Source organism: Protopterus annectens, chromosome 10.part0 (genome assembly GCF_019279795.1).
Source record: "Protopterus annectens isolate FY-2018-M chromosome 10.part0, PAN1.0, whole genome shotgun sequence".
Taxonomy (NCBI): Eukaryota; Metazoa; Chordata; order Ceratodontiformes; family Protopteridae; genus Protopterus; species Protopterus annectens.
Window position 1 is genome coordinate 1,721,841,776 of NC_056744.1, and position 23,838 is coordinate 1,721,865,613.

Consider the following 23,838-nt stretch of genomic DNA (forward strand, 5'->3'; position numbering starts at 1 on the left):
CATGTGCCTAGTGTAATAATTTTTTTTCTTTTCTACATTTGGAATATCACTCCACATTGTTGTCATATATCTTTATTACGTCCATTATTTCTCTACATACAGTTTTTAAATAGTCTCTTAAATTGTCTCTTTCAACTTCTGTACAAAATTGTATGTACATTCTCTTTTTGCTTCTCTGTTAAATGCCTGTATAACATATAAGTTCCATAGACCATCATTTTTTTCTTTCATATTGCTCTAAATATTTCTCCATATACTGTGCCTCCTCATTAAAAAAAAGTCACAAAAAGAGTCTTTATTAATACAAATAAATGCTCTTACCTGTCTGGGTACAGTATCCAGTGGTGATATGATGCTTTCCCACATTTCATACCCGTCTAGTTCCTTTTCTGTCTTACTACTTTTTCTCACATGATGTTTTCTTTTCACTGCCAATTTCTTTTCATCTTTTTGTCCTCCTTCTTTCACAGTTTGCACATACAAAATTTTCTTTTTCCTGACCTTATTTCTTGTACTTCATCCTCCTATATTCTATCCATTACTTTTAACTATGCATCCCACAACCCTCACAACTGGAGGGCTGTAATGATACATTCCCCCTGCGACTCTCCATCCTCAACAACTTTTACTGGAATAATCTCTCAGTATTTGTCTCTCCTCCTGAAACAGCGTATCCTTCTTCTGCTCCTCTACTGTCACATTTCCTTTACCATAAATAAGCTTTCTTGTGAAGGCTCGACTTCCTTCACCATCACTTCTTCTTTCCATCCGCTTATACTATCGTTCGCACTCTCTTCAGCTATACTGCTTCTCTGAGCTGCCTTCGTGGTTGGACCAGAAGCAGGAACTGTAACTGCAAACTGCATTTCTGTACGCTAATGAAGTCGAGTAGGGTTCCTTTTTCCTTTATTAAATTCATAATATACAGTATATCATTTTATATACAAATCTTACAACTAATTTACACTAATTTATTATTGACTTACATATTTTCCATTTTTTTTCTTCTTTTTCTTAAACTTTCAATTCCCCCTGCCACTCTTTTTCCACAACCAAAATCTTATTTTCTTCAAAATGTATGACAGTACCTATTTCCCATTAAATTTGATGTCATTCATTCTTAACAATCCACATTATACAAAACAAATGTCATCTAATCTATTTACATCATTTGTTTCATATTTTCATAGTATCCATATTCTATCATGTCCATATTTATACATTTAACACTTTTCAATTCTTTTAAACATTTTTTACCACATATTTCTTCCCACAACTGATTTAGTCTTTTATGTTTCAAAACACATATTCAGGAGTCTCTAATTCCCCAGAATAGCTAAATGTGCAATATTATCTAATATTACTGAATTAAACAAGATTTTTTCTTGTATGCAAGTTTAAATGTTCTCCAAAACATACCAATATTCCTTATCTTATGTATCATGTCCTTCCACTGTCACTCTCTGTTGCTCATTATCAAATTTTATTCCCAAACTTTCTATTTCTTCTTTTTTAAACTGAATACCTTCTATTTTTCCTAAGAACCCCAGTCCTTTACTGTTTTCCTCATTAATGCTTAAACCTAATACTCCTAATTATTTGCCAAGTGTTTTAATTGCTATACTCATCCATTCTTTATTTTTCACAACTACTACTAAATTGTCCGCATAAGAAAACATTACTGGAATCTGAATTCCTTCTGATGTGCAATATTTAGCTTCCTCCAATACCAAATTTATCTGGCTAAGGACCACATTAATAATTAATGCAAATAAAATATTACTCAATGGACATCCTTGTTTAATACCACTTTTTATTTCTATTGTCTCAATTAACAGCCATTAACCACCTGTTTCACTTTATATTTGTTATACAATTATTTCAAAATGTTGACTATCTTGTTACTTATATTATATTCTTTCAGAATTTCCCATGATGGTTCATGCTGTATCTTCTCAAATGCTTTACTTACATCCCTTACTAATATTTTCAATTCCACTTTCCTATGAATTACATCATCTACCAATTCTCTTATTATCATTAAAAGTTCTTCACTTCTTTTTCTTTTATTCCAAAAACTGTTTAATTCAGTAGCTTCTTAGCTTTACTTGCTATTCTTTTTTTTACAATATTCCTAAAAACCTCATAATTAACATTGTTTAACAATAGTGGTCTCCAGCTTTTATGCTTGTTCTCCCTTTTCCTTTTTCCATATAAACTTAATTGCACCCCTACATATTTTTTCATGTACCCTTTTTTCAAACCATTCATTGAACACCTCCAAAAATATTCTGTCATTCTTGCATATCCTTGCAGATTAGATATTCAGGTCCATCTAAATCTGTAGCTGCTTTTACATTTACTGTTTTCAACACTTTTTTAATTCTATCACTGTAATGTTTTCTTCCATTCTCTTATTATCTTCTTCCATTAATTTTAAATTCCATATATACTTCCTTACAGTTTCATAAATGGAAAAGGTTTTCAAAATATGTCTTTTTACTATCTGTATTATTTCTTTCTGTGTGTTAACTGTACTTCATCATTCATTAACTTTCTTATTATTCTTATAGTTAACTACTTTGCTTAAGCATGGTGCTACTACTACTTTTTTACTTGTAAAAAATATCGTTGTTTGAATAACATTTTTTTTTTTTAATTTTCTCTTGGCTCATTTCATACAGCTGTTTTCTTTTTCTAGAAACTCTTCTTTAGTATCTACTATGTTTTAAAGACTTGGCTACTGATTTTTTTATATTTAAAACTATCTTGTATTCCCTTTGTCCTCTGCCATCCCAATACCTGTTTTCTTTATTTTTCTTTTAGACTAATCCACCAACTTTTCCAATCTTTATAAAATCTTCTCATGTTGTATGATCTTATCATAGCAGATGTATAATTTTCTTTACATATTCATTTAAATCTGATTCATTAATTCCTTTTATACCTCTACCTATTTTTATCTAACCTATTTTTCTTGAATCTCTATCCAAATTGCTACATGGTCCGAAAAACCCATAATATTAACTCCTTGATGTAATACCCTTAGAATCATACTATAAAGTAATCAATTTCAGTCCTCAAATTGCTCCTCATATATCCAATGTTTGTTTTTCCATAAATACATTTTACCATTTTAAAACATATCAGAAATTATATTTTCATCTGCTCCTTCTTTTCTCCTATGTCTTACATCACAATTACAGTCACCCACTACTATTACTTGCACATTCACACTAACATAATCAAGTGTTTTCCTACACATAATCTCGCTCGGTTTGTGTAAAGTGTATGCGTAAAGTGCAATATCTTATGCCTAAAATTAATATTATTCCTAATACTACTGTGTAACCCAGAATTTCTATACATTCTTTACATAAAATTGCTATGCCTGAGCATTTTTTTCCTCCTATGTTCCATATAATCTTTCCTTCCCATAACCCATATACTTGTATTCGTTCTTCCTCTATTGTTATTGTTATGTCTATTAATATTATAACATCCATATATAATAATTACACTATTCCATCACTCCTAACCTTGACATTTTGTATACTATTCACATTCATGGCTTGGATTTTCACTTTGTAGAAACGCTTCTATTGCTTTCATCCTTTTCTTTTTTGATTTTAAATTTGCTCTTTCTGTCTTTTACTCTACTTCCAATAGAACTGCTTTTGCTTTTAACCATTATCCATTTATCTTCCCCTTATCACTTGAATTACTTCATTCTTCTTCTAACTCTCCTTCTTTTTTCCAGGTCTATATTATATATTCAAAGTTTCAAAACTTCTAACCTCATATGTTCGACAACAAATGAGCGAAGTTTGAAACATCGAAAATATAAAAAATTAAAAAAAAAACTTCCCTCAATGCACTGAGCAGGGAGGCAAGTCCCCCCTGTACCCCCCTACTTAAACATACCAACTTTGAGATCACAGTTCAGTGCAGAAAAGGGAAATTTTCCCATTCTGCACCATACACAAGCCTTGCTTTTCACCTTCAAACTTTTTAAAGTTCGATCATATGACATTCGAACTTTAAAATGTTCGAATAATTAATAGGGACTCTTTTCCCCCCTCACATATTCTTTTATTTCCATTCTTATTTCTTCCTCATTTCTACTTTCTTTTTGTGTCTCTTCTATATTATCTACTAAAACAATTTCTCTATCTTGGTCTACCTCCGTTTCCTGTGTAAGATTTTTTTTAACAATACAGTCCATCTATGAATGTCCTACTTTTTCACATTTATGCATTTTTGCTTCATGACCAAATTTACCACAAATAAAACATTTATTTTTTTGTTGCAATTAACTAAATGATCATCTTTACCACAAAGAATACATGTCTTTAGTTGACCCCAGTATTTAACCAATCTCTTCTTACCCTCCACATTAACTATACTACGCAAATATATTATTTTGTCATTTTCAATACAACAGCACATTCCCTTCCCCCAGTCCATAAACCTCTATTGTCATAAACCTTTGTAATGTCCATTACATCTCTACACAGGTATTAAATAATCTTATGGATTGTCTGTTTCAAATGAACATTCTTTTTAGCTTCTCCATTAAATGCCTGTATAACATACAAGTTCCACTGATATTCATTCTTTCTTTTTTCATATTGTTCTAAGAATTTTTCCATATACCTCTCTTTCTCTAAAAATAAAAAAATCACAAAAAATGTCTTTGTTAATACAAATAAATGCTCTTACCTCTCTGTGTTTGATATCAAGTGGTGAAATGATGCTGTCCCATACTTCATAGCTGTCCCGTTCCTTTTCTGTTTTGCTGTTTATTCTTACCCAATGCTTTCTTCTTGCTTCTGTTTTCTTCTGTTCTTTCACCTTTTCTTACCATTTGCACATACAATTTCTTTTCTTCTTTCCTAATTTCTTGAACAACTTCTTCTTGTATTCTGTCCATTATTTCACCCAATGACACTGCCTTTCACTCTCCAGTTCACTCTGCTCAATTAAGTTCTTTCAAATAAACATCTCACAATCCAGCCCACTGGAGGGTTGTAACAACACACTCAGGTGTTTTAGCATTTGTTGCAAACAAATTTTGCTGATACAACTCTTCAGAATCCATAATACCTACTTTGGCTCCTTCTTCTTTCCTTTTAACCAGCTCTCCTTGTCTTTCTTTTCTCTCTTCTCATTTCTTTTCACAATACATATCTCTTTATCTACCATACCTATCTTTACCCATTAATTTCGTACCTCCACAAAAAATACTTTTTTCTCCCAATTTTCCATGTCACTGTACATATATTCAATACCATCCAGTCCTGTAGCTTTATCCAAATTTAGATCTTTCAATATTTCATTTAGCTCTTTCACATTTATATTCTTCTCCAAGTTCTTATCTTCTTTAGTTTTTTAACTATTTCTGTATCACTTTCACCTCTTTCTTTACAAAAGTATGCTCTATATACTTTTTAATCACTTCAAGTATTCCGTCTTGTGTAGTTATGTTTTATCCTTCATTATTCTTTAATTCCCTTATTATTCTTTTATTCTATTTAACTAATTTATTCAAGTAAGGTGCCACATCTTCTTTTCATCCTTGTTGTTGTTGTGTCTTTCGGCTTTTCCCGGTTAGGGGTCGCCACAGCGGAACTCCGGTCCACTAACGACTGGAAGTAGATTTTTACGTGCCGAGTTGCCGGCGCTGATGCACAACCTTCAACGAAGGTATGCCCATTCACACATGTCTCCACACAGAAGACGCTCTAGCTGAGAATCAAACAGGACAACGTCTTACTGTGAGGCGACAACGCTACCGCAGCACCACCACCGCAGTCTTCTTTTCATCCTTGTAAAAAGTTTATATAAACAACCTCCTAATCTTCTTCTGATTTATATTGTGTATTTCCTTTTCTTTCTCATAAAAAACTTTCTTATCCCTCAATGTTTTTTTTAAATATTGCATGACTCAAGTGCTTACATTTTAATTTCTCTATCCTTCTCTTTTCATCTTGACACTCCAGAAACACTTTTTATATTCTTCCTTGAAACTTATCCACCAACTTTCCAATTTTCATAAAATATTCTCACACCTACATGATCCTTCCATAGTTTGTTAATCTCTTTCCCATCTTCTTTATTTAAATCTTTTTCGTTAAGACTCGACATTTTTCTTATTCTTAAGTATCCTTCTTTCTTGTGTACCTCTATCCATATGGCTACATGTTCTGAGAAGCCTATCCTTTTTATCCCTTTTTGCAAAATTTTTAAACTGTCAGACACTAAAAAATAATCAATTTTTGTTTTAATTTCACTTCTTCTCCAAGTCGAACGTTTATTATCCCATACGCATAGCTTTCTACTTTTCATTATGTCATGTATAATTTTAACATCACTGCTTTTTTCTTTCCTATTCTTAAATTGCAATTGAAATCCCTCACTGATATTATATCCATAGTAGCACCTGCATAATTTAGAATTTTTTTTAAGCATTCGCTTTCTTTTTTTGTAACATATGCACATATTGCAATAATTTTGTAAACATATGTTTTCCATTTTAAATCTTCTACCATTATTCCTCCCAATTCTACTATTGTAAAATCTAAGATTTTAATGTTTTCTTGACATAATACACCTATTCCTGAACATGAATCTTTTCCCATATTCCATATAATGTTTCCGCCCCATAATACTTCAGTTTATAACCTTTCTTCTTCTGTCAAGATTCTAGTATCTTCTAATACAATTATAGGATTATAGGAAGTTACTAGGCTAATGGCTTAGGGCCCTTACAAGCCTAGCCAAGTTCTTACTCTTATTTCCACGATCAGCACCTATTGCCCCTGTCCAAGAGGGACACAGGTGGAACCCCCCCCCCCAGGGTGAATTTATGGTCACCCATCTAACAGTCCAGACTAAGTTTGAAGAGAGCCAAAGAGGTGCTCTGTTTAACATAAAGTGGTAGTCTGTTCCAAAGGTGTGGTAACCTCTAGGAGAAAATCTGTCCCTCCAGCAGGTTTCATTAATGTCACATACCAGGTTAAGGTCTTTAGAGCGAGTAACCCGTGCACTATTTGACTTATGGATATGCAGCATTTCCAATAAAGCAGGGTCAGAGATTGCCTTGTATGCTAGGCAGAGATCATCTCTGAGTAGTCTGTATGAAATAGAATAAAGTGACACTGACTTCAAACAATCCCCACAGGACAGATGCTGAAGACCTAGAATTTTCCTTGTAAGAAACCTTTGCGGTTTCTCCAATTGCTGCAGGTGCTTGGAAAGGTACATACCAAAAGGGATGTTGTACTCATTTATTGGCCTGATGAGGAAAGAGTGCAGGGACATTATAACTTCTTTTTTTTCTGAAGACAATGCCCTTACGAGATGAGCAATACAAAATGCCCTTCTTGAGACATGGTGGTCAAAGGCAAGGTTGCTGTCAACCAGTGTGCCCAGGTCTCTCATCACTGAGTGAGTATTTAAGGTTTTGCTATTGATGTGGTAGTTATTAGGAACATCACTTTTACCAAAAGGAATGATAATACATTTTTTTTGCACAGAGTTTAAGGCCATGACTTTGGCAGAAATAATTTGTGTAAGACCCTCTTGTAGGATGCTGACATCAATTGGAGATTCTATGACTGCTCCTATTTTGCAGTCATCAGCAAACTTGGTCAGCCACAGACTTTTAGGTTTTGTTTGTACTTTGAAGAAATAGATTCTAAACAGTAGAGCTTCCAGGACTGATCCCTGTGGAACACCACTGGTTATAATTCAGCTGCTGGAGGTGGACTCCTCTATTTTGACTACATGAGTTCTGTCGGTCAGCCAGTTAGTGACCCATCTAATGATATAAGGATTGATGCCTAGTTGGGTGAGTTTGTCAGTGATGCCTGAGAGGGGGGTACTGTCAAACGCCTTGGCTAAGTCCAGGTAGGCTGTATGCACAGATTTATCTTTGTTTAAGGCCTTGGTGGCTTTCTCGAAGAAGTCCACCAGGTTTAACAGGCATGATCTCCCTTTGACAAATCCAAACTCAGTAGGGTCAAGTGTTTGGAGATTACCTATATCTTTGCTAAGGTCCATGATTAGTCGCTCCATGGCCTTACAGATAAGGCTAGTCACGCTAATAGGTCTATAGTTCCCAGGGTCATTGGAAGAACCACCTTTGTGCAAGGGAATAAAGGTGCATATCAAGTGAAGCACACCATTCTAAAATATCTAATATTCTTTTAATATTCTTCATACTATTAATATTTAAAGCAAAGACCTTTAGCCCTTAAAAAATTAAATCATTAACCTCTCTCTCATCCTTTACTTTTTTTTATTTTATTAAACTTTTAAACTTCCTTTTCCTATCTTTCACCCTTTTTCTTATAGAATTTTTCTTTCCCCTCACTACTTGCCAGTTTACATATTCCTCTTCACTCATATCAAGCACCTCTTCTTTCTCTTCCCCATCTCTTCCCTCCATTATATCTTTTATTTCTTTCTTGTGTACTAACCTGTCTTTCTTGTCCCTTCTCTATATTTTTACCTATGTCATACACCAGCTCCTGTATATATTCTTCTCCTGTAATTTCAACATTTTTTTCACAATCCACCCATGTATGCCCGTTTTTTTTTCCACATTTTTTTTACATTTCATGTCACATTTTCTTGCTTCATGCCCTGTTTTGCCAAAAATAAAACATTTTCCCTTATCATAATCATTAGTCAAGTATTTTTTTCCATGGGTGGAAAAAAAACAAACAAAAAAAAAACATATTTTTGGCTGCCCTCTATATTTATCAAATCAACTGTTATTGTTTATATTAATCACACTCAGAATATGTACATTTTCATTTTCCATCTTCAAACTAATCCTACATTCCCAGTCCATATATTTTTGTTATGTCCATAACATCTTTACATATAGTCCTTAAATATTCTTTCAATTCCTTTTATCGACTTCCATTCTAAATTGTATCAAGACTCTCTTTTTGGTTTCTGTATAAAATCACTGTACCACATACTCACTCCAATGTTTACAGTTCTTTTCTTTTTGTTCATACTGTTCTAAAAAATTCTCCATATACTATCCTGTTTCAAAGATTAGCTTTATTAGTAAGAATAAAGGCTGTTGCGTCCTTGGGTGAAACACTTAGTGGTGCAGTTACAGTGTCCCAGATTTCATACCTTTCAAGTCTTTTCTCTTTCTTACTTCTTAACCTTATAATGAATTTCTTCTTCATTTCCTTTACTTCTTTGACAGTTCTCTCATCTTCTTTCACCGTCTGTGCATAGGATTTTCTTCTTACTGTGCCCTCAGCAACCTTCTCTTCTTGTATTTTCTCCATAAGTTCACCCCATGAAGCCACCACTTCACTCCCTGGTTCATTCTGGTTGATCATTTCCTTTAGATAAACATTGTAACAACACACCCATCCTGTGATTCACCCTGGAATACCCTTTCTTGAAACAGCACCTCCAAACCTTGCAAAGGTTCGTTCACCTTTACCTTATCACTGCATTCCATTTCTTCTCTCCCGACTCCCTATCTGCTGCCTACTTTCATCAAACTTCACCACCGGCTCACTTCGATCCACTTCAAGCTCCTTTACCTCCAACATCTCTTTTCCTCTGATACCAGCAACCAACTCCAAATTGAGATAAGCCATACTTTCTTCCTGTTTTTCCAAACCACCGACGTGCTCAGTAAGGAAACAGGAAGTTGGAAGTACCACCAACAATAGTGGCCCCGTATGAGTAGGGGATGTTCTCTGATGCCCTGGGGAAATTTCTGCTAGTAGTATAAATACAACCTCAGGTCTCCCCTGAAGAGAGTCTACTAGCTTAGTGGGATTAACCCAGTTAACAAACGACAAATAAAATAAAATATAAATTACGTCTGTCAGCTTGCCCAAAGGATTTAAGCTATTCACTGTTAAATTGTTTGCTCTAGTCTAGTGTTTGAGTCTCTTAACCTCCATTTGTCTTCTGTGTGTCACTGAACAAGGCATGTAACCATGCAGTGTTCCCAGGCTAAAATGAGAAAAAGACCACTTGTGAATCAGTACTCTTCCCCAGTATCAAATTAAAATATTATGATCAGATATTGCATGTTTGAACTTTAAATTATTCACTCTCTGAGATCAATCTATTTGAAATATATATTTTTATGAATTCTAGTTTGAGTATCAAACACAAAAGAAAGCATGAAATATTTTACTAGTAATAAGCTACAAAAATATAGAAAATACTTGGTGACCTAAAGAATACTGTAAGAAAGAGCACTGTCTCTCTTAAGATAATACTTCCACTTTCAGTGGCCCCAGCAATGGTGAACCCAGGAAGGCGAGGGGCAGATGTGAAAGGGTGTTGTCCACCACTTCTTTTGGATAGTGGGAGGGTTTGGGTCACTAGAGGGGTGCACACTGGACACTGCAATTTCCCTGGTGGTGACCAAAAAGACCACCACTTGTACTGTGAAGGAAGGGTCCAGGCATGTGGAGGGAAATGGGACTTTCCTTTGTAACATTGAGGGAACACCCATCCTCTGCCACTTTGTCTGCTATGCTGAACACTGCTCACACGAAAAAAACTTTGTAAAAAAGATTTTGATTGGCTAATTGTTTATAACATATAAAGTATGTCTCTTTGTCCTAGAGTTTGTCTGAAGAAGATGGAGTATTTACTCTTACGAAAGCGCTCACAGTAAACAGCAATAATCAGTGGTTTGTGTTCCTGAAACCTCCTCGTTTCTGTTTTACTTTGCCTGGTATGTACAGCAGGAGCCAACAAAAAATTAATAAGAATTTGAACCTCTCAACCTGTGGTTGCCTGAATGATAATGTCTCCCAGTCAGCCATCACTCACATAACGGGAAATGAATGTACAACTTGTCAGAAGGGAGCTGATTATTGTTAGACAGAAGGTCAAAGTTTCAGAAAAACAGAAAAGAAGCTACTGAAACTTTGTTAAATATTTCAGTGCCATTTTAAAGGACTATAACATTCTTATATCATAGAAATATTCAGGCACCTCCAAATTTTAAATTTGATAAAAGGTTCAGAAAACTGATTTATAAAGGTTAATTTCTCGTCTGAACACAGATTTACATGATATTTATGTCCAAAATAGTCAAAAGACTTAAATCTGTAATCCCTTTGTTAGTTCACAATGGTTAACTGGCTAGCTTTATTATTAATAGACAAACTCAAGATAATATTAAAAGAAAAATGATCGTGCTAACCTTAAGAATAATTTTACTATCAGAAATCTTGTGAAAGAAAAAGCTTTTGATTTAAAGATACCTTGTTGTGGTTTTAGAATCTTTAATTCTACCATCATCTTTTATTTAAATTATTAAAAAAAACTCTAAACTGTATTATTAAACGAATAAATTATATCTACATTAAAACAGAATCTGTTCTACCTCTGGAAGCAAAGTTTACCAAAGAAACTAGGCATGTTTTCTCCTATTTCCCTATTACTGTTTGCCTTACCTACATAGCCTCTAGCCACTAAAATTAGACTCGGCTTTGATTTTTAAGGTTATTAAACAAAGCCAGGAAAATTTAATCTGTCATTATCAACTGATGACTTGTTCATAATTATCACAAATATTAACAAAGCAATAATAAACTCAATAAATATCTCTTATTTTGGATCTATAATCAAATGATAAAATTACAATAATTATGAGAAACAGGGAGGTAGATGTGATATATTTTAATCATATTTGGTCCTGCAAAGCAACTACATACTTAGGGACTCTTACACAAGCAGTTCAGCATTTCCTAAGGCACTATGTAGTTACCTCAAAAATTAGCTCCCAACAGTAAAAAAGTGCAGTCCCTGACAGGAAACTTCCGGTATTGTAAAAAAAACAAAAAACCACTGGGTTTCTAAAAGGGGAAATACTGTTTTTAGTCAGAAAATAAAACAAATTAGCAAAGATAATCTTAAAAGTGCAATATTTTCTGAGCTGAAGGGTTCCCCTCTGAGGACTTACCTGCCAAAAAATGAAGCCTGAAGCTGACTGCTGTTCCTGTAAAGCCTCAGAACTGTGTCCTCTTCAGCTGGCAAGAAAGTACTGAAGTTTTCTATTCTCTGACTTCTGATTTACCTTCAAGGGGCAAGTCAATCAGCAGTCAGAGAGTAAATGTTGGAGGGAATCAGAGGTTTGGGAAGCTAGCCTGTTGCTGTACCTTAGGCAGGTTACAACCCATATAGCCAAAAGGCTACTACAGCAGTGAGAATGACAAACATTCATAAGTTTTACAGCTAAACACTATCCTTAGGAAATATACAGATGAAGGTTTTCCCCAACAGGAGACTTACATGTTTAGTCTTGAAGGATTGTTTGTTGACAGGCAGTTCCATGAACTCTGCAGAAGTGCACTCTGGTGACAAAAAACTCTGACGTAATTTGTGCTCCAACTGTCTTTATATGAAGCTCCCCTTGAGCCCCTAAGCGAAGGCACACAAACATTGAAAAGCTGGCCAGTCACAAGGGGTATGACCCATATAGCTCATACTACTGCAACAGTGATATATATGTTGATCACCATATGTGACTACATAGGTTAACTCTGGAAAAGATACTATTTGTGCCAGATCTGTATGTAAATAATTAAGGCCACTGATCATTTTTTTTCCAAGTACAGTCTGCATTTTATCTCAGTTTATTTAGTTTCTTCTTCACAAGTTTCAGCATCCCAGGTTCAGTGTTGACCTTTGATTACGGCATCTGTGTTGGTTACATTTCTAGTAATCATTTTAAATCGAGTTGCTGGCTACTGAGACTTGTCTGCATATATCAACTGGACATAAGCTGGTTTAAGTATATTTTCTGCACTTATTTAATATTTGAGTGAGTAATTGTGTGTCTTGGATTCAGTAAATATTGTGTGTGTCTCTGACTCTCTGCAGTAGTTCCCCACCCACTCTCCCTGTTTCTTGTTGTGGTGTTAATCTTCGTGGCTTTGGAACTGCCCACCCCTGCTGTAAATCTCTTTTTGCACACTCCTCCTGAACCCATCTCATTCGCTCACTCAACTGAGTACAGTGAGATCATATTTTGATTTTGGATACCCTTACCAGTCCCATCTCCTCTGCAGTGTACAGAGAGAGCACTTGGGAAGGGCATTCCCCTATAGTATCTTAATCTGCTCTGTTTCCTCCATCTCAAAAAAAAAATAAAATAAAATAAAAATTTTTTTTGCACTTTATCTGCCTTACTGTATTTGTGTTTTTTCCTACTTTATAACCTTATTTTGCTTTTGCCTCTTTTAAAAGTACTCAAATTTATTCTGCTGCCTTTATTACTGCTTGTTAGTAGCCTGATTAAATTGTAACTAAATTTAAATTGGAACCTGTGCACTGTGAGAGAGCCTTACAAGACTATCTGCAAATATATAGAGCTGAGTATATTTTTCTGTATTATTCTGTATTATAGAGCTAAATTGTTGCTTAGATATCTGTTGTCTTACTGTTCTGCAAATATACAGAGATCAGTATATATTTTTCTGGTTTTATAATTTGCACTGTGATTCCTCACATCTCTGTTGAAACTGTGCTAAATTGTTGCTTAGATATCTGTTGTCTTACTGTTCTGCAAATATACAGAGATCAGTATATATTTTTCTGGTTTTATAATTTGCACTGTGATTCCTCACATCTCTGTTGAAACTGTCTTCCCCACCCCCTCCCTGTTCTTGGTTGTAGTTTAAATTTGGTGGCTTTTGCAGTGCCTGCCCCACTGTAGATTTGATCTAGGACACTCCCCCAGTCCCATCTATTTACCGCATTCTACCTAATAAACCCTTTCTGCACTTGCTTGTAGTCCTTTTTAATTTAATTACATATTTTCAAACTGTGTGTGGACTAATATTGCTACATACTCAAGTGTGCCAGCTTGCACTGCATGTGAATTGTTTTTACTACTGTTTTTGCTACTTTTCTGAAAAAAAAAAATAAATTGTAAGCCTGTTTCCTACCTTTCCTGTAATTAGTGTTCCAGATACAGATTTGCAGTATCCAGGACTGTTTGTAAGCTTCTGAGCCCCCCAAGCCTTTCTGTGTTGGAGGGAAGCCTTCTAGCTTACCAGTGGGAGTGGTAAGCATTGGGTAACCTGTCTACCACATAGGGAGTGGTTCTGGCCCAGAATTTGTAGATATTGGCCGTTTGGGAGGGTCTTCCATCTCTCTCAACTTTCTGATTTGAAGGCCTGCATTTGCGCTTGTTTCTGTCCTGTAACTCCTGGGCACATCTCATTTGCTCACTCACTCAAAAAAAAAAATGTTATCTGCTTTTACTGTATTTGTGTTTCTTCCTAATCTATTTTGCTTTTGTGTCATCTTAATAGTACTCAATTGTATTTATTACTGCTTGGTGTAACTCATTCTAAGCCTTTTAGTTTAAGCACTTGGGCTTCAAACCAGTTGTTTTACTTTAAGAAGGTTTGTGGTCTGCACTGTAGTGGCAGAACAGGTAGCTTACATCCTTTTAAGTTGGGAACTGCTGATTGAGGGCTCAGTGGCTGTTATTCTAAAAGTGTATTAATTCTGGTTTAAGCACTTGGGCTTCAGGCCAGTTATTTTACATTAAGAGGGTTCGTAGTCTGCACTCTTGTGGGAGGAGAGGCTGGACTCTGTCCTTCTGAGCTGGGAATTTCTGGTTAAAGGCTTATAGTGCCTGCATATTTGAACTGCTTCTTACTGAAATTGGTACACCTTGTTTGCTGTAGCATAGACTAGATCCAGGCCTGCTGAATCTAGCTTTGTTTGTATAACTTGAGCACTAATCCAGGCATTCTTTAAAGTATTCAATTGTATTTATTACTGCTTGGTAGTAACTTGATTAAAGTGTAGCTATCATTCTAAGTCTTTTGGATTAAGCACTTGGGCTTCAGACCAGTTGTTTTACATTAGGAAGGTTTGTGGCCTGCACTGTGGTGGCAGGACAGGTAGCTTACATCCTTCTAAGTTGGGAACTGTTGATTGAGGGCTCAGTGTTTGTTATTCTAAAAGTGTATTAGTTCTGGTTTAAGCACTTGGGCTTCAGGCCAGTTATTTTACATTAAGAAGGTTCGTGGTCTGCACTCTTGTGGGAGGAGAGGCTGGACTCTGCCCTTCTGAGCTGGGAATTTCTGGTTAAAGGCTTATAGTGCCTGCATATTTGAACTGTTTCTTACTGAAATTGGTACACCTTGTTTGCTGTAGCATAGACTAGATCCAGGCCTGCTGAATCTAGCTTTGTTTGTATGCTTGTTGTTTGTTTGCTTGTTATTTCCCTGAAACGCTAATTCCACCTAAAACACGGCTTTTCAGCGCTTCTGTGGATCCCTAGTGATATATGCATTGCTTACTGTACTTATTTCCTTGTTTCACTTGAAAGAAAGTTACTGTTTGTCATTTTTGCATTTAAGTTATCTGTAACACATTGCATTTAAGTTACCTGGCACTTGCTCACTAAAGCAATTATATAAGTCAGTACTAAAAAATTAAAAGCACTACACCCTCACAAGCTCCCCTTAATTACCTTGTTCCCCATTGGCCCTTTTTTTCAATTATAAAGAAATTCCCAATACTGTTCTAGCATGTCCAAAGGTCAGTTGACAATCTCCTCTCCGGTCCAGCTGGTGAATCTGGGAATCTTGAGGCAATGTTACAACTGCTTCATGTACACAGACAACCCTCTCCTCCTCCCAACAAATTTCAACACATGTGAGAGATGCAACCATATAGCCAAACTGGAGGCTAAGCTCTCTCAACTCAGTACTGGTGTAACCAGTCAGGAGGAGAAGGAAACCACACTCACTACAATTCCAGTCTCACACAGACCTACCACGACAGCAAACCAAACACATAAACACACAAAAACATACTCGGAGGCTCTAAATAAAAATCTGCCTAAGCAGCAGAGACCTCCAAAGCAGACACCCAAGCAACCGCTACCCCAAAACAAAACTTGTGCAACACATAGCTCACAAAGCCAGTGTGCCGAACTGTCACAGCCCTTAAGGCTAAACAACACACCTGATACACTTGTAATAGGTGACTCTATCGTCAGGCACACTGACGTCTCGCTCACAAGGCTGAACAAGCCAATTGCAGCTCAGATTGGCTAATTTATCTAGCTACATGCTCATGCGGAGCTTTCTATATAGGCAAAAAGGCTAGCTCTCAGACTAATCTCAGAACATACACATTACAGCAAACAAAAAAAAGAATCAATAATATTTTACTTTATACAATATCACATCCTCACATCCTTCATGTTATGTTATATTTTTATTATTTGACATTAAAAGGGTAAAAAAATCAAAAAAGGTTGGCATGCATTATTTATTAAAAAGGAAAAATGGATTGTTATTTTGGGGTGGTCTTTTCCTTTTGTTTGAATTTGAAGTTAACCAATCAGATTTGTTTTGCAGTTTTTGTTCCCAGTCCATATGTTTGGAAAAATTTCATTTCTACTTCAGCTGACAGAAAGCTGTGCTGTGTAGATAGTACCAGCCTGTGTGCTGTCCTGTATCCACTATATTGTATAAATTGCTTGGGTTTATTTGCTGGCTCTTCTTTTTGTTTTTTGAACAAGGAGAAGGTCACGGTGAGCTGCCTGTCGGGCGCTAGGATCTGCCACACAACACAAGCACTCAGGTCACTCAAATGCAAGTGCAAATATGACTCGGTCATTGTCCATGCTGGTGTGAATGACCTGAGACATACTTCCCTGGACTACATGAAAAGAGACATAGAGGAGCACTCTGAACATGTAGCCCAGGCAGGTATGACCCTGACCTTGAGTAGCATCTTACCCTCACCAAGAATGATGCCACAATATGAAGACAAGATGATCAATTTCAACAATTGGCTTAAGTATTGGTGTCATTCAAAGGAGATCCAATGCCTGTCAGCCTGGGATGACATGCTCGACAAGCCACGATGCTTCGCTAGGGACAGCTTGCACCTGTCACCCCTGGGCTTTGGATATTGGCAAAGGCTCTTGCTTCCCCATAGTGCCTTTTTAGGCAAGGCTCAAAAGACAAACCCACCTCCATAGGTATCACAAGGGATAAGAAACTAAGAGTAATGCTACTCAACGCCAGAAGTCTAAACCTCAAGATGCATGCACTTGAAACTCTCCTTAGCATGGAGAACATCGACATCTGTGCAGTAACAGAAACCTGGTTCAAGGCTCCCGAGAGCACCCCAGCACTACCAGGTTATACCTCATACCATGGTTTTCGCCCCCAAAACTTGGACCGAACCACAAAAGGAGGGGGAGTATCAATATTCGTCAAAGATACCCACACCTCCAGGTTGGTGGCACAGCATGAAGCATCAGAGACTATCCATGTGCAACTAACAGTGGGTAAAACTGCCTTCCAGTTTATAGCTTGCTACAGACCACCCTCCCAAACCCAGGAACCCCACTCGGCCTTCCTGAGAACACTGGAAAATATGAAGGTCTCTCCAAACACCATTATATTGGGCGACTTCAACTACCCAAACATAGACTGGGAGCATTACTCTAGCCCCAACACCCTAGCCCAAAGGATCCTAGAATTTATAAACTCAAATGCTATGGAACAACTTGTTACCACTCCGACAAGAGGGGAAAACATACTGGACCTGATCATCACCAACATGGGGACTCTATGCTCCAGACCAGAAGTGTATCCCTCATTGGTAAGATCAGACCATAAACTAATCTCACTGGATATTTACATCCCGACCCCACCCCCTGCCCAGAAAACCACAGTGAAAAACTTCTCTAAAGCAAATTTCACACTTCTCAAAACCGAGGTGGAATCCTTCAAAGCCCAAGAGCCTGTGGAAAATATGGCCCAGACCGCAGAATCCTTTATAAACGCATTCTATGAACACCTTCAGGAATGTATGGATCATGCAATCCCAAATAAAACCAAGACCCAATCCTCCAAAGGCAGACGTCCTGTCTGGTGGACCCCAGCCATAAACAATCTATACAATAGAAGGAGGAAGCTACTACATGATAGAGCAAAATCCCAAAAAGGGAAGGCATCTCTGATGAGTATTAGCAAAAAGCTACGGGCACTCATAAAATCGTCTAAGGCCAGCTTCGAGAGAAAAATTTCACAGGACACTAAGGATAATCACAAGGCTTTCTTTAGTTATGTTAGGAACCTGGGTGGGAATTCCCAGATATGCTCAGAATTAGTCCAAAATGACAAAAACTACATCGAACCCACAGACATTGCCAACATCCTAGCTGACAGGTTCAGCACAAACTCCCCCCCACCAAAAGGGCAAATATCTATCCCAGCAGAGTGCTGCCCCCCTGACATCTCAGATGCTCAGGTAAGAGCCGCCCTCTCCAAAGCAAAAAACACAGCATCAATGGGACCAGACGGTGTCCCGGGCTGCGTCCTACATGAACTCCAAGAAGAGCTAAACCCAAACATAAAACTACTGTTCAATCTCAGCCTTACTATAGGATATGTACCCAAAGAGTGGCGTACAGCAACAGTGGTCCCTCTCCACAAAGGTGATGTCTCAACGGATCCTGGAAACTATCGCCCCCATAAGCCTGACTAGCTTGGTCTGCAAAGCTATGGAAAGGATCATCATGAACCTCATAAATACAGTTATTGCGGACCTACAGACACTGGATCCTACCCAGTTCGGCTTTGTTAAGGGCAGACCCTGCCTCTTAAACCTGGTCGATTTCTTTGAAACAGTCACCGAGGCCATTGACGAGGGGAAGGTGGTCCACACAGCCTACCTGGACCTCGCAAAAGCCTTCGATACAATACCCCACTCGGGCATTATAGATAAGCTCACCAGCTTAAATATAAACCCCTATGTCACTAGATGGGTTGCAAACTGGCTCAAGGACAGAACCCACATGGTTAGAATTGCTGGAGGCATGTCAGACTCCAAACCAGTTACAAGTGGCATCCCACAAGGCTCAGTCCTGGGACCTCTCTTGTTCGGTATATATTTCTCGGAGGTACAGGCCAACACGGAAGGACTGTGGCTGACCAAGTTCACAGATGACTGCAAACTGGGCACCATAATCGACTCTCCAGCCGACACAAGCATCCTCCAAAAGGGCCTCATAGAAACAGACAACTGGTGCCAGAGCCATGGCCTCAAGCTAAACGCCAAAAGTGTATAGTCATCCCCTTTGGCAAAAACAAAGTGCCCACAAATTACCACATAGGTGGTAATCCATTAAGTACAGAAGAAGTAATTAGGGACCTGGGGACCCAAGTTGATAGCAATCTTTCATTTGACAACCATGTGGCCAAAGTGGTTAGAAAAACATTTTATATAGCCCACCTAATCATGAAGGGATTCACATCTAGATCAGGGGAGGTCATCGTGCCTCTTTACTCATCCCTCATCAGGCCCACAATTGAGTACAATGCCCCTTTTGGGATGTACCTTACCAGACACCTGCAGCAACTGGAAAGACCCCAAAAGTACCTCACCAAGAGGATCAAAGGGCTCAAACAGATGCCATATGCTGCCCGGTTAAAGAAACTCCAGCTCTACTCAGTGGCATACAGCCTGCTCAGAGGCGATCTGTGCCTGACGTATAAAACCATGTCCAACCTGGAATTAATGGACATGCTACACCTCAGAAAATCCAAATCCCATCGAGCTACGTGCTCAAGAGACTTGAACCTCAGCACTGAAATAAATAGGACATGCTGGAGGGACAGATTCATAACCCAGAGGCTCCCTTCACTCTGGAATAAAATCCCAGTCCAGGTTAGGCAGAGTCCCTCATTGACTCTCTTCAAGAGGAATCTTGATGAGTGGATGGGAGATCGTAGGTTTACCCCGGGTATCACTTCTGTGTCACTGTTAGACAGAGGTATAGTATACTAACCTCGAAAAAGGGTATAGGAAAATTAATTTAAAATGGGTGGCGAAAGCCAAACACACTCTGGCTAGGCTTATAAATGCCCTAGGGCAGATAGCCTAGTATGAACCTATGAACTTATGAATCAGTGGAGCCTGCATACTTCTCCTATGTCCCTGTCAGCTTTTACAGGTAATTCACTTTCCTTTCACCCCCGCCCAAAAAAAACATCCTATTTGAACTAGACTCTACAAACTGCCCATTTGTATTTATGCATCTCTGTCTTATGATACTGGTCATAGCTAAAAATGGTCCACAGTGGGCGGTTCACTTAAATATTTATTTGACAGCCAACTAAGACATACTAGTGTAGCATTTAATATGGCACTAATAACTTCCAGAATAAAGACATAATTTCTGAAAATGTGACACTTACCTACTGAAACCATTGCTTCATAGTTCTGCACCATCACTTCCCTGTGAAGCTCCTTGTCTTGTTTTCTTAACATTTTCCATTCTTCTTCTGAGAAAATGATGGCAACATCCTCAAAGGTTTCTGGAATCTGTAAAACACACATTTTGTGTTTCATCTTTTCTTTTACTGCATGCAACACTAACATAGTTCAGTTGTGTTTAGAACATACCGTAAATGTAGACAGTGAACTGTAAAAATTACTCAGGGTAATTTTACAGCTGCAGTTCTCACCTCTTGGAATATCCTGTCTGCAGGTAGTCCACAGCTAGCTAGTTTTCCAGACCCTTAGCCACGCTGTACTTCAGCCAAAACCCTCCCATCAGATGTGGGCACATCTGTAGTTTAAAGGCCGTGTCAGCCAATGCCAAATTCAGATCCTTCTCACCCCAGATAAAAGATGGGGGGACCCACTGTGCCACAGCCATTGGGCTGTGCTGAACAATAACCATTTAAGCCTATCTCTTTTCTCACGGAAGACAAACAGTAAAGGAGAGCCATGTCAGTGTAATGAGGAAGAGATGACACAGGGATAAGGATGCCACCCTGGCCCAAGGCTGACATGTCAGTGTAATGAGGAAGGAAGCTAGGACACTGGGATAAGGATGCCACCCTGGCCCAAGGTTGACATGTCAGTGTAATGAGGAAGCTAGGACACATGGATAAGGATGCCACCCTGGCCCAAGGCTGACATGTCAGTGTAATTAGGAAGGAAGCTAGGACACTGGGATAAGGATGCCACCGTGGCCCAAGGCTGACATGTCAGTGTAATGAGGAAGCTAGGACACTGGATAAGGATGTCACCCTGGCCCAAGGCTGACATGTCAGTGTAATGAGGAAGCTAGGACACTGGATAAGGATGCCACGCTGGCCCAAGGCTGACATGTCAGTGTAATGAGGAAGCTAGGACACTGGATAAGGATGCCACCCTGGCCCAAGGCTGACATGTCAGTGTGATGAGGAAGCTAGGACACTGGATAAGGATGCCACGCTGGCCTAAGGCTGACATGTCAGTGTAATGAGGAAGCTAGGACACTGGATAAGGATGCCACCCTTGCTCAAGGCTGACATGTCAGTGTAATTAGGAAGCTAGGACACGGGGATAAAGATGCCACCCTTGCCCAAGGGTGATCTGAACAAAAAAGAGTGCAGGGAAAGCAAAAGTTTGGGGGATGGAGAGAGGCAGCTTGGACTGCAAACAGTGAAGCTACTTGAACATTTACATTTATGGTAAGCTCCTAACACAAATGCACTATGTTCATTGCAGTATCCACTGTTGCAATCCCCATTTATTGGGAAAATTCCCAAACCAATGAAAATTAGGGAGGAGGGGTGGTTACTTGGAAATAAAGCGCCACAGAATAGCAGACACAAATCTTACTTTGGATGAAGCAGCAGCCCCCTACACTATCATGCCTGAAAAGAAAAAGAGTTCACAGATAACCATGAAAGCGGCTTAAAAGATGGCTTTATGAAGAAGGCTGTGATGGTAGCTGGAGTTCTGGTGGAAGGTACCTTAATATGGCTTGGAACTGGTTCCTTGGGATGCTGATTACAAGATGAAAGTACAGCTGTGTAAGTAAATTTACTATTACAGAAGAAGCTTCAATAGATCACCCTAGGCTATATCGTATGTCCTGCTAATGACATGACCAGCTTGCCAGATTCCAAAGTTTTAAGGCACCTTACATGCACCCTGGCTACTGCACAGCATGAGGAAGCCAAGATAAAGCCAATTGTTAGGTAGTCAAAACTTCAGAACTTTCTTGCCTCAGAATAGGGAGGCTACAGTGTGACAGGTAAATAAATGTGTGTTAGGAAAAAAAAAAAAACATAACTACACCCTGGCAAAAAAACAAAAACAAAAGAAGAGGGTGGTGGGAAGGTGTGACTACAGCAACAGTAATCCATTTGTACATCTACTGTTATGATTTACTTACACAGTTGTACTATGTTCATCTTTAGATCACTGTTGCTATAGCCTAAGCTATACTGGATGAATACCAGAGTTCAGGAAGAAAGATTGAGATAAGAGTCCAGCAGCCCCTGGGGAATTCTCCAAGCAAAACCTACTCTGGACATACAGAAAGAATCTAGTTTGTAGCACTTAGTAAAGGCAGAGATGACTATGATGCTCCCTCTAGTATATTTCTGGAGTCCACTCCTTTCGAAAAAGACACATAATTAGTCAACGCCCTAGTAGCGTAGGTCCTAACTATGCCTGAAGTGTCTTATTATGATGAGAATAGCAAAAGGCACTAGCATAGGATAACCATTTAGAAATTGTCTGTTTTGACAGTGGTTGCCCCTTTCTCTTACCTCAGTGGACATAAACGGCTGGTCAGCAAAACTGAAGGCTATTGTCCATGTCAGTGTACTATCAGAGCTGTTTATGACTATCCAGATTGTTTCTCCCTTATTTTTTGGCTCTGGAAGGAAAATAGGGGAATGCGTATCCTGGATCATTGTAAACTCTGAAACAACTTTAGGCCTAAATGAAGGATTAGTTCTCAAAGTAATTCTGACTTTGTGAAAAAATGAGATAAGGACAACTCAACATAAGAGCTTGTAACTTAGATAATCCTCTTGCAGAAGTCAGAGCAATTAGTAACACTGTTTTCAAAGAAAAAAATTTCAAATCAATTTCATGAGCAGGTTCAAATGGAAAGACTGAGTTTTCTAGTACAAATTAAGATCCCAAGCAGCCACCTCCCTTCTAGGTGGACAGAGATGTAAAACCCCTTTCAAAAAGAGCTTCATTTAAGGTAAGGTAGAAAGAGGGGCTCTAACGGCAGATGAACACAGCTTGTCAAAAAATGAATATTGATAGAAGAGTATGAAAAATCAGGGGATAAAAAAAAACTCACACAAATGCTGAAGAAACACAGGAATTTGAGGCTTAAAAGGGTCCTGGTTCTTAGTTTGGCACCAACTACAAAATCTTTTCTAGTTGCCGATATATGATTTTCTAGTAAAAGACTTCTTTGTTTCCTTTAATACCTGTTGCACATCCTCAAAGAAAAGGTCACTAAAAAGTTAATTGAAGAAGTTGAAGGCCAGAGTGTATCCACTAGCCCCCTATTCTGTGTGACAGACTACATTCTCTGAGGAAGCTTGTGATAACTGCCTTTAGTCATTTTCAAGAGAAGGGAGAACCACTGTTGCCTGTGTTGAAACAGACTCAAAGAGCATAAAACCAGCACAAAGGCAAACCGCTTGGATATATAGCAGCAGAAAACACAAACAAAAATCCCAAATACGGACATGCCAAGTCCAAGTAGCAATATAAAAATGTAGCTTATTAAATCCACAAAGCTTTCAGGAAACCCCTTCTTCAGTGTGACACACTGAAGAATGTCTAGACAGTAAAATACCTTACCTGCATTAACTTAAACAAATGTTAGTGAGTGCATTAGTACATTTCTGCTGTATAGTCCCTTAGTCAAACCTCTGTACTGATGAGTACATCACCAGGACTAAACAGTTGTATATTGCTCTCCAGTTAGTGACCCCCCCCAACTAAAGTCAAGTTTCTTTTGAGAAA

General features: G+C 38.1%; 1 protein-coding gene across 1 annotated transcript in view; it reads right to left on the reverse strand.

Annotated features, from left to right (window-relative positions):
- Positions 1-23,838, reverse strand: part of LOC122814471 (zinc finger protein 665-like) — a 218,238-nt gene that overhangs the window by 17,042 nt on the left and 177,358 nt on the right. Inside the window, exon 6 of the mRNA XM_044087051.1 lies at positions 20,259-20,385. Within this exon, the coding sequence (XP_043942986.1) occupies positions 20,259-20,385 (127 nt within the window). The remainder of the gene's footprint in view (positions 1-20,258; positions 20,386-23,838) is intronic.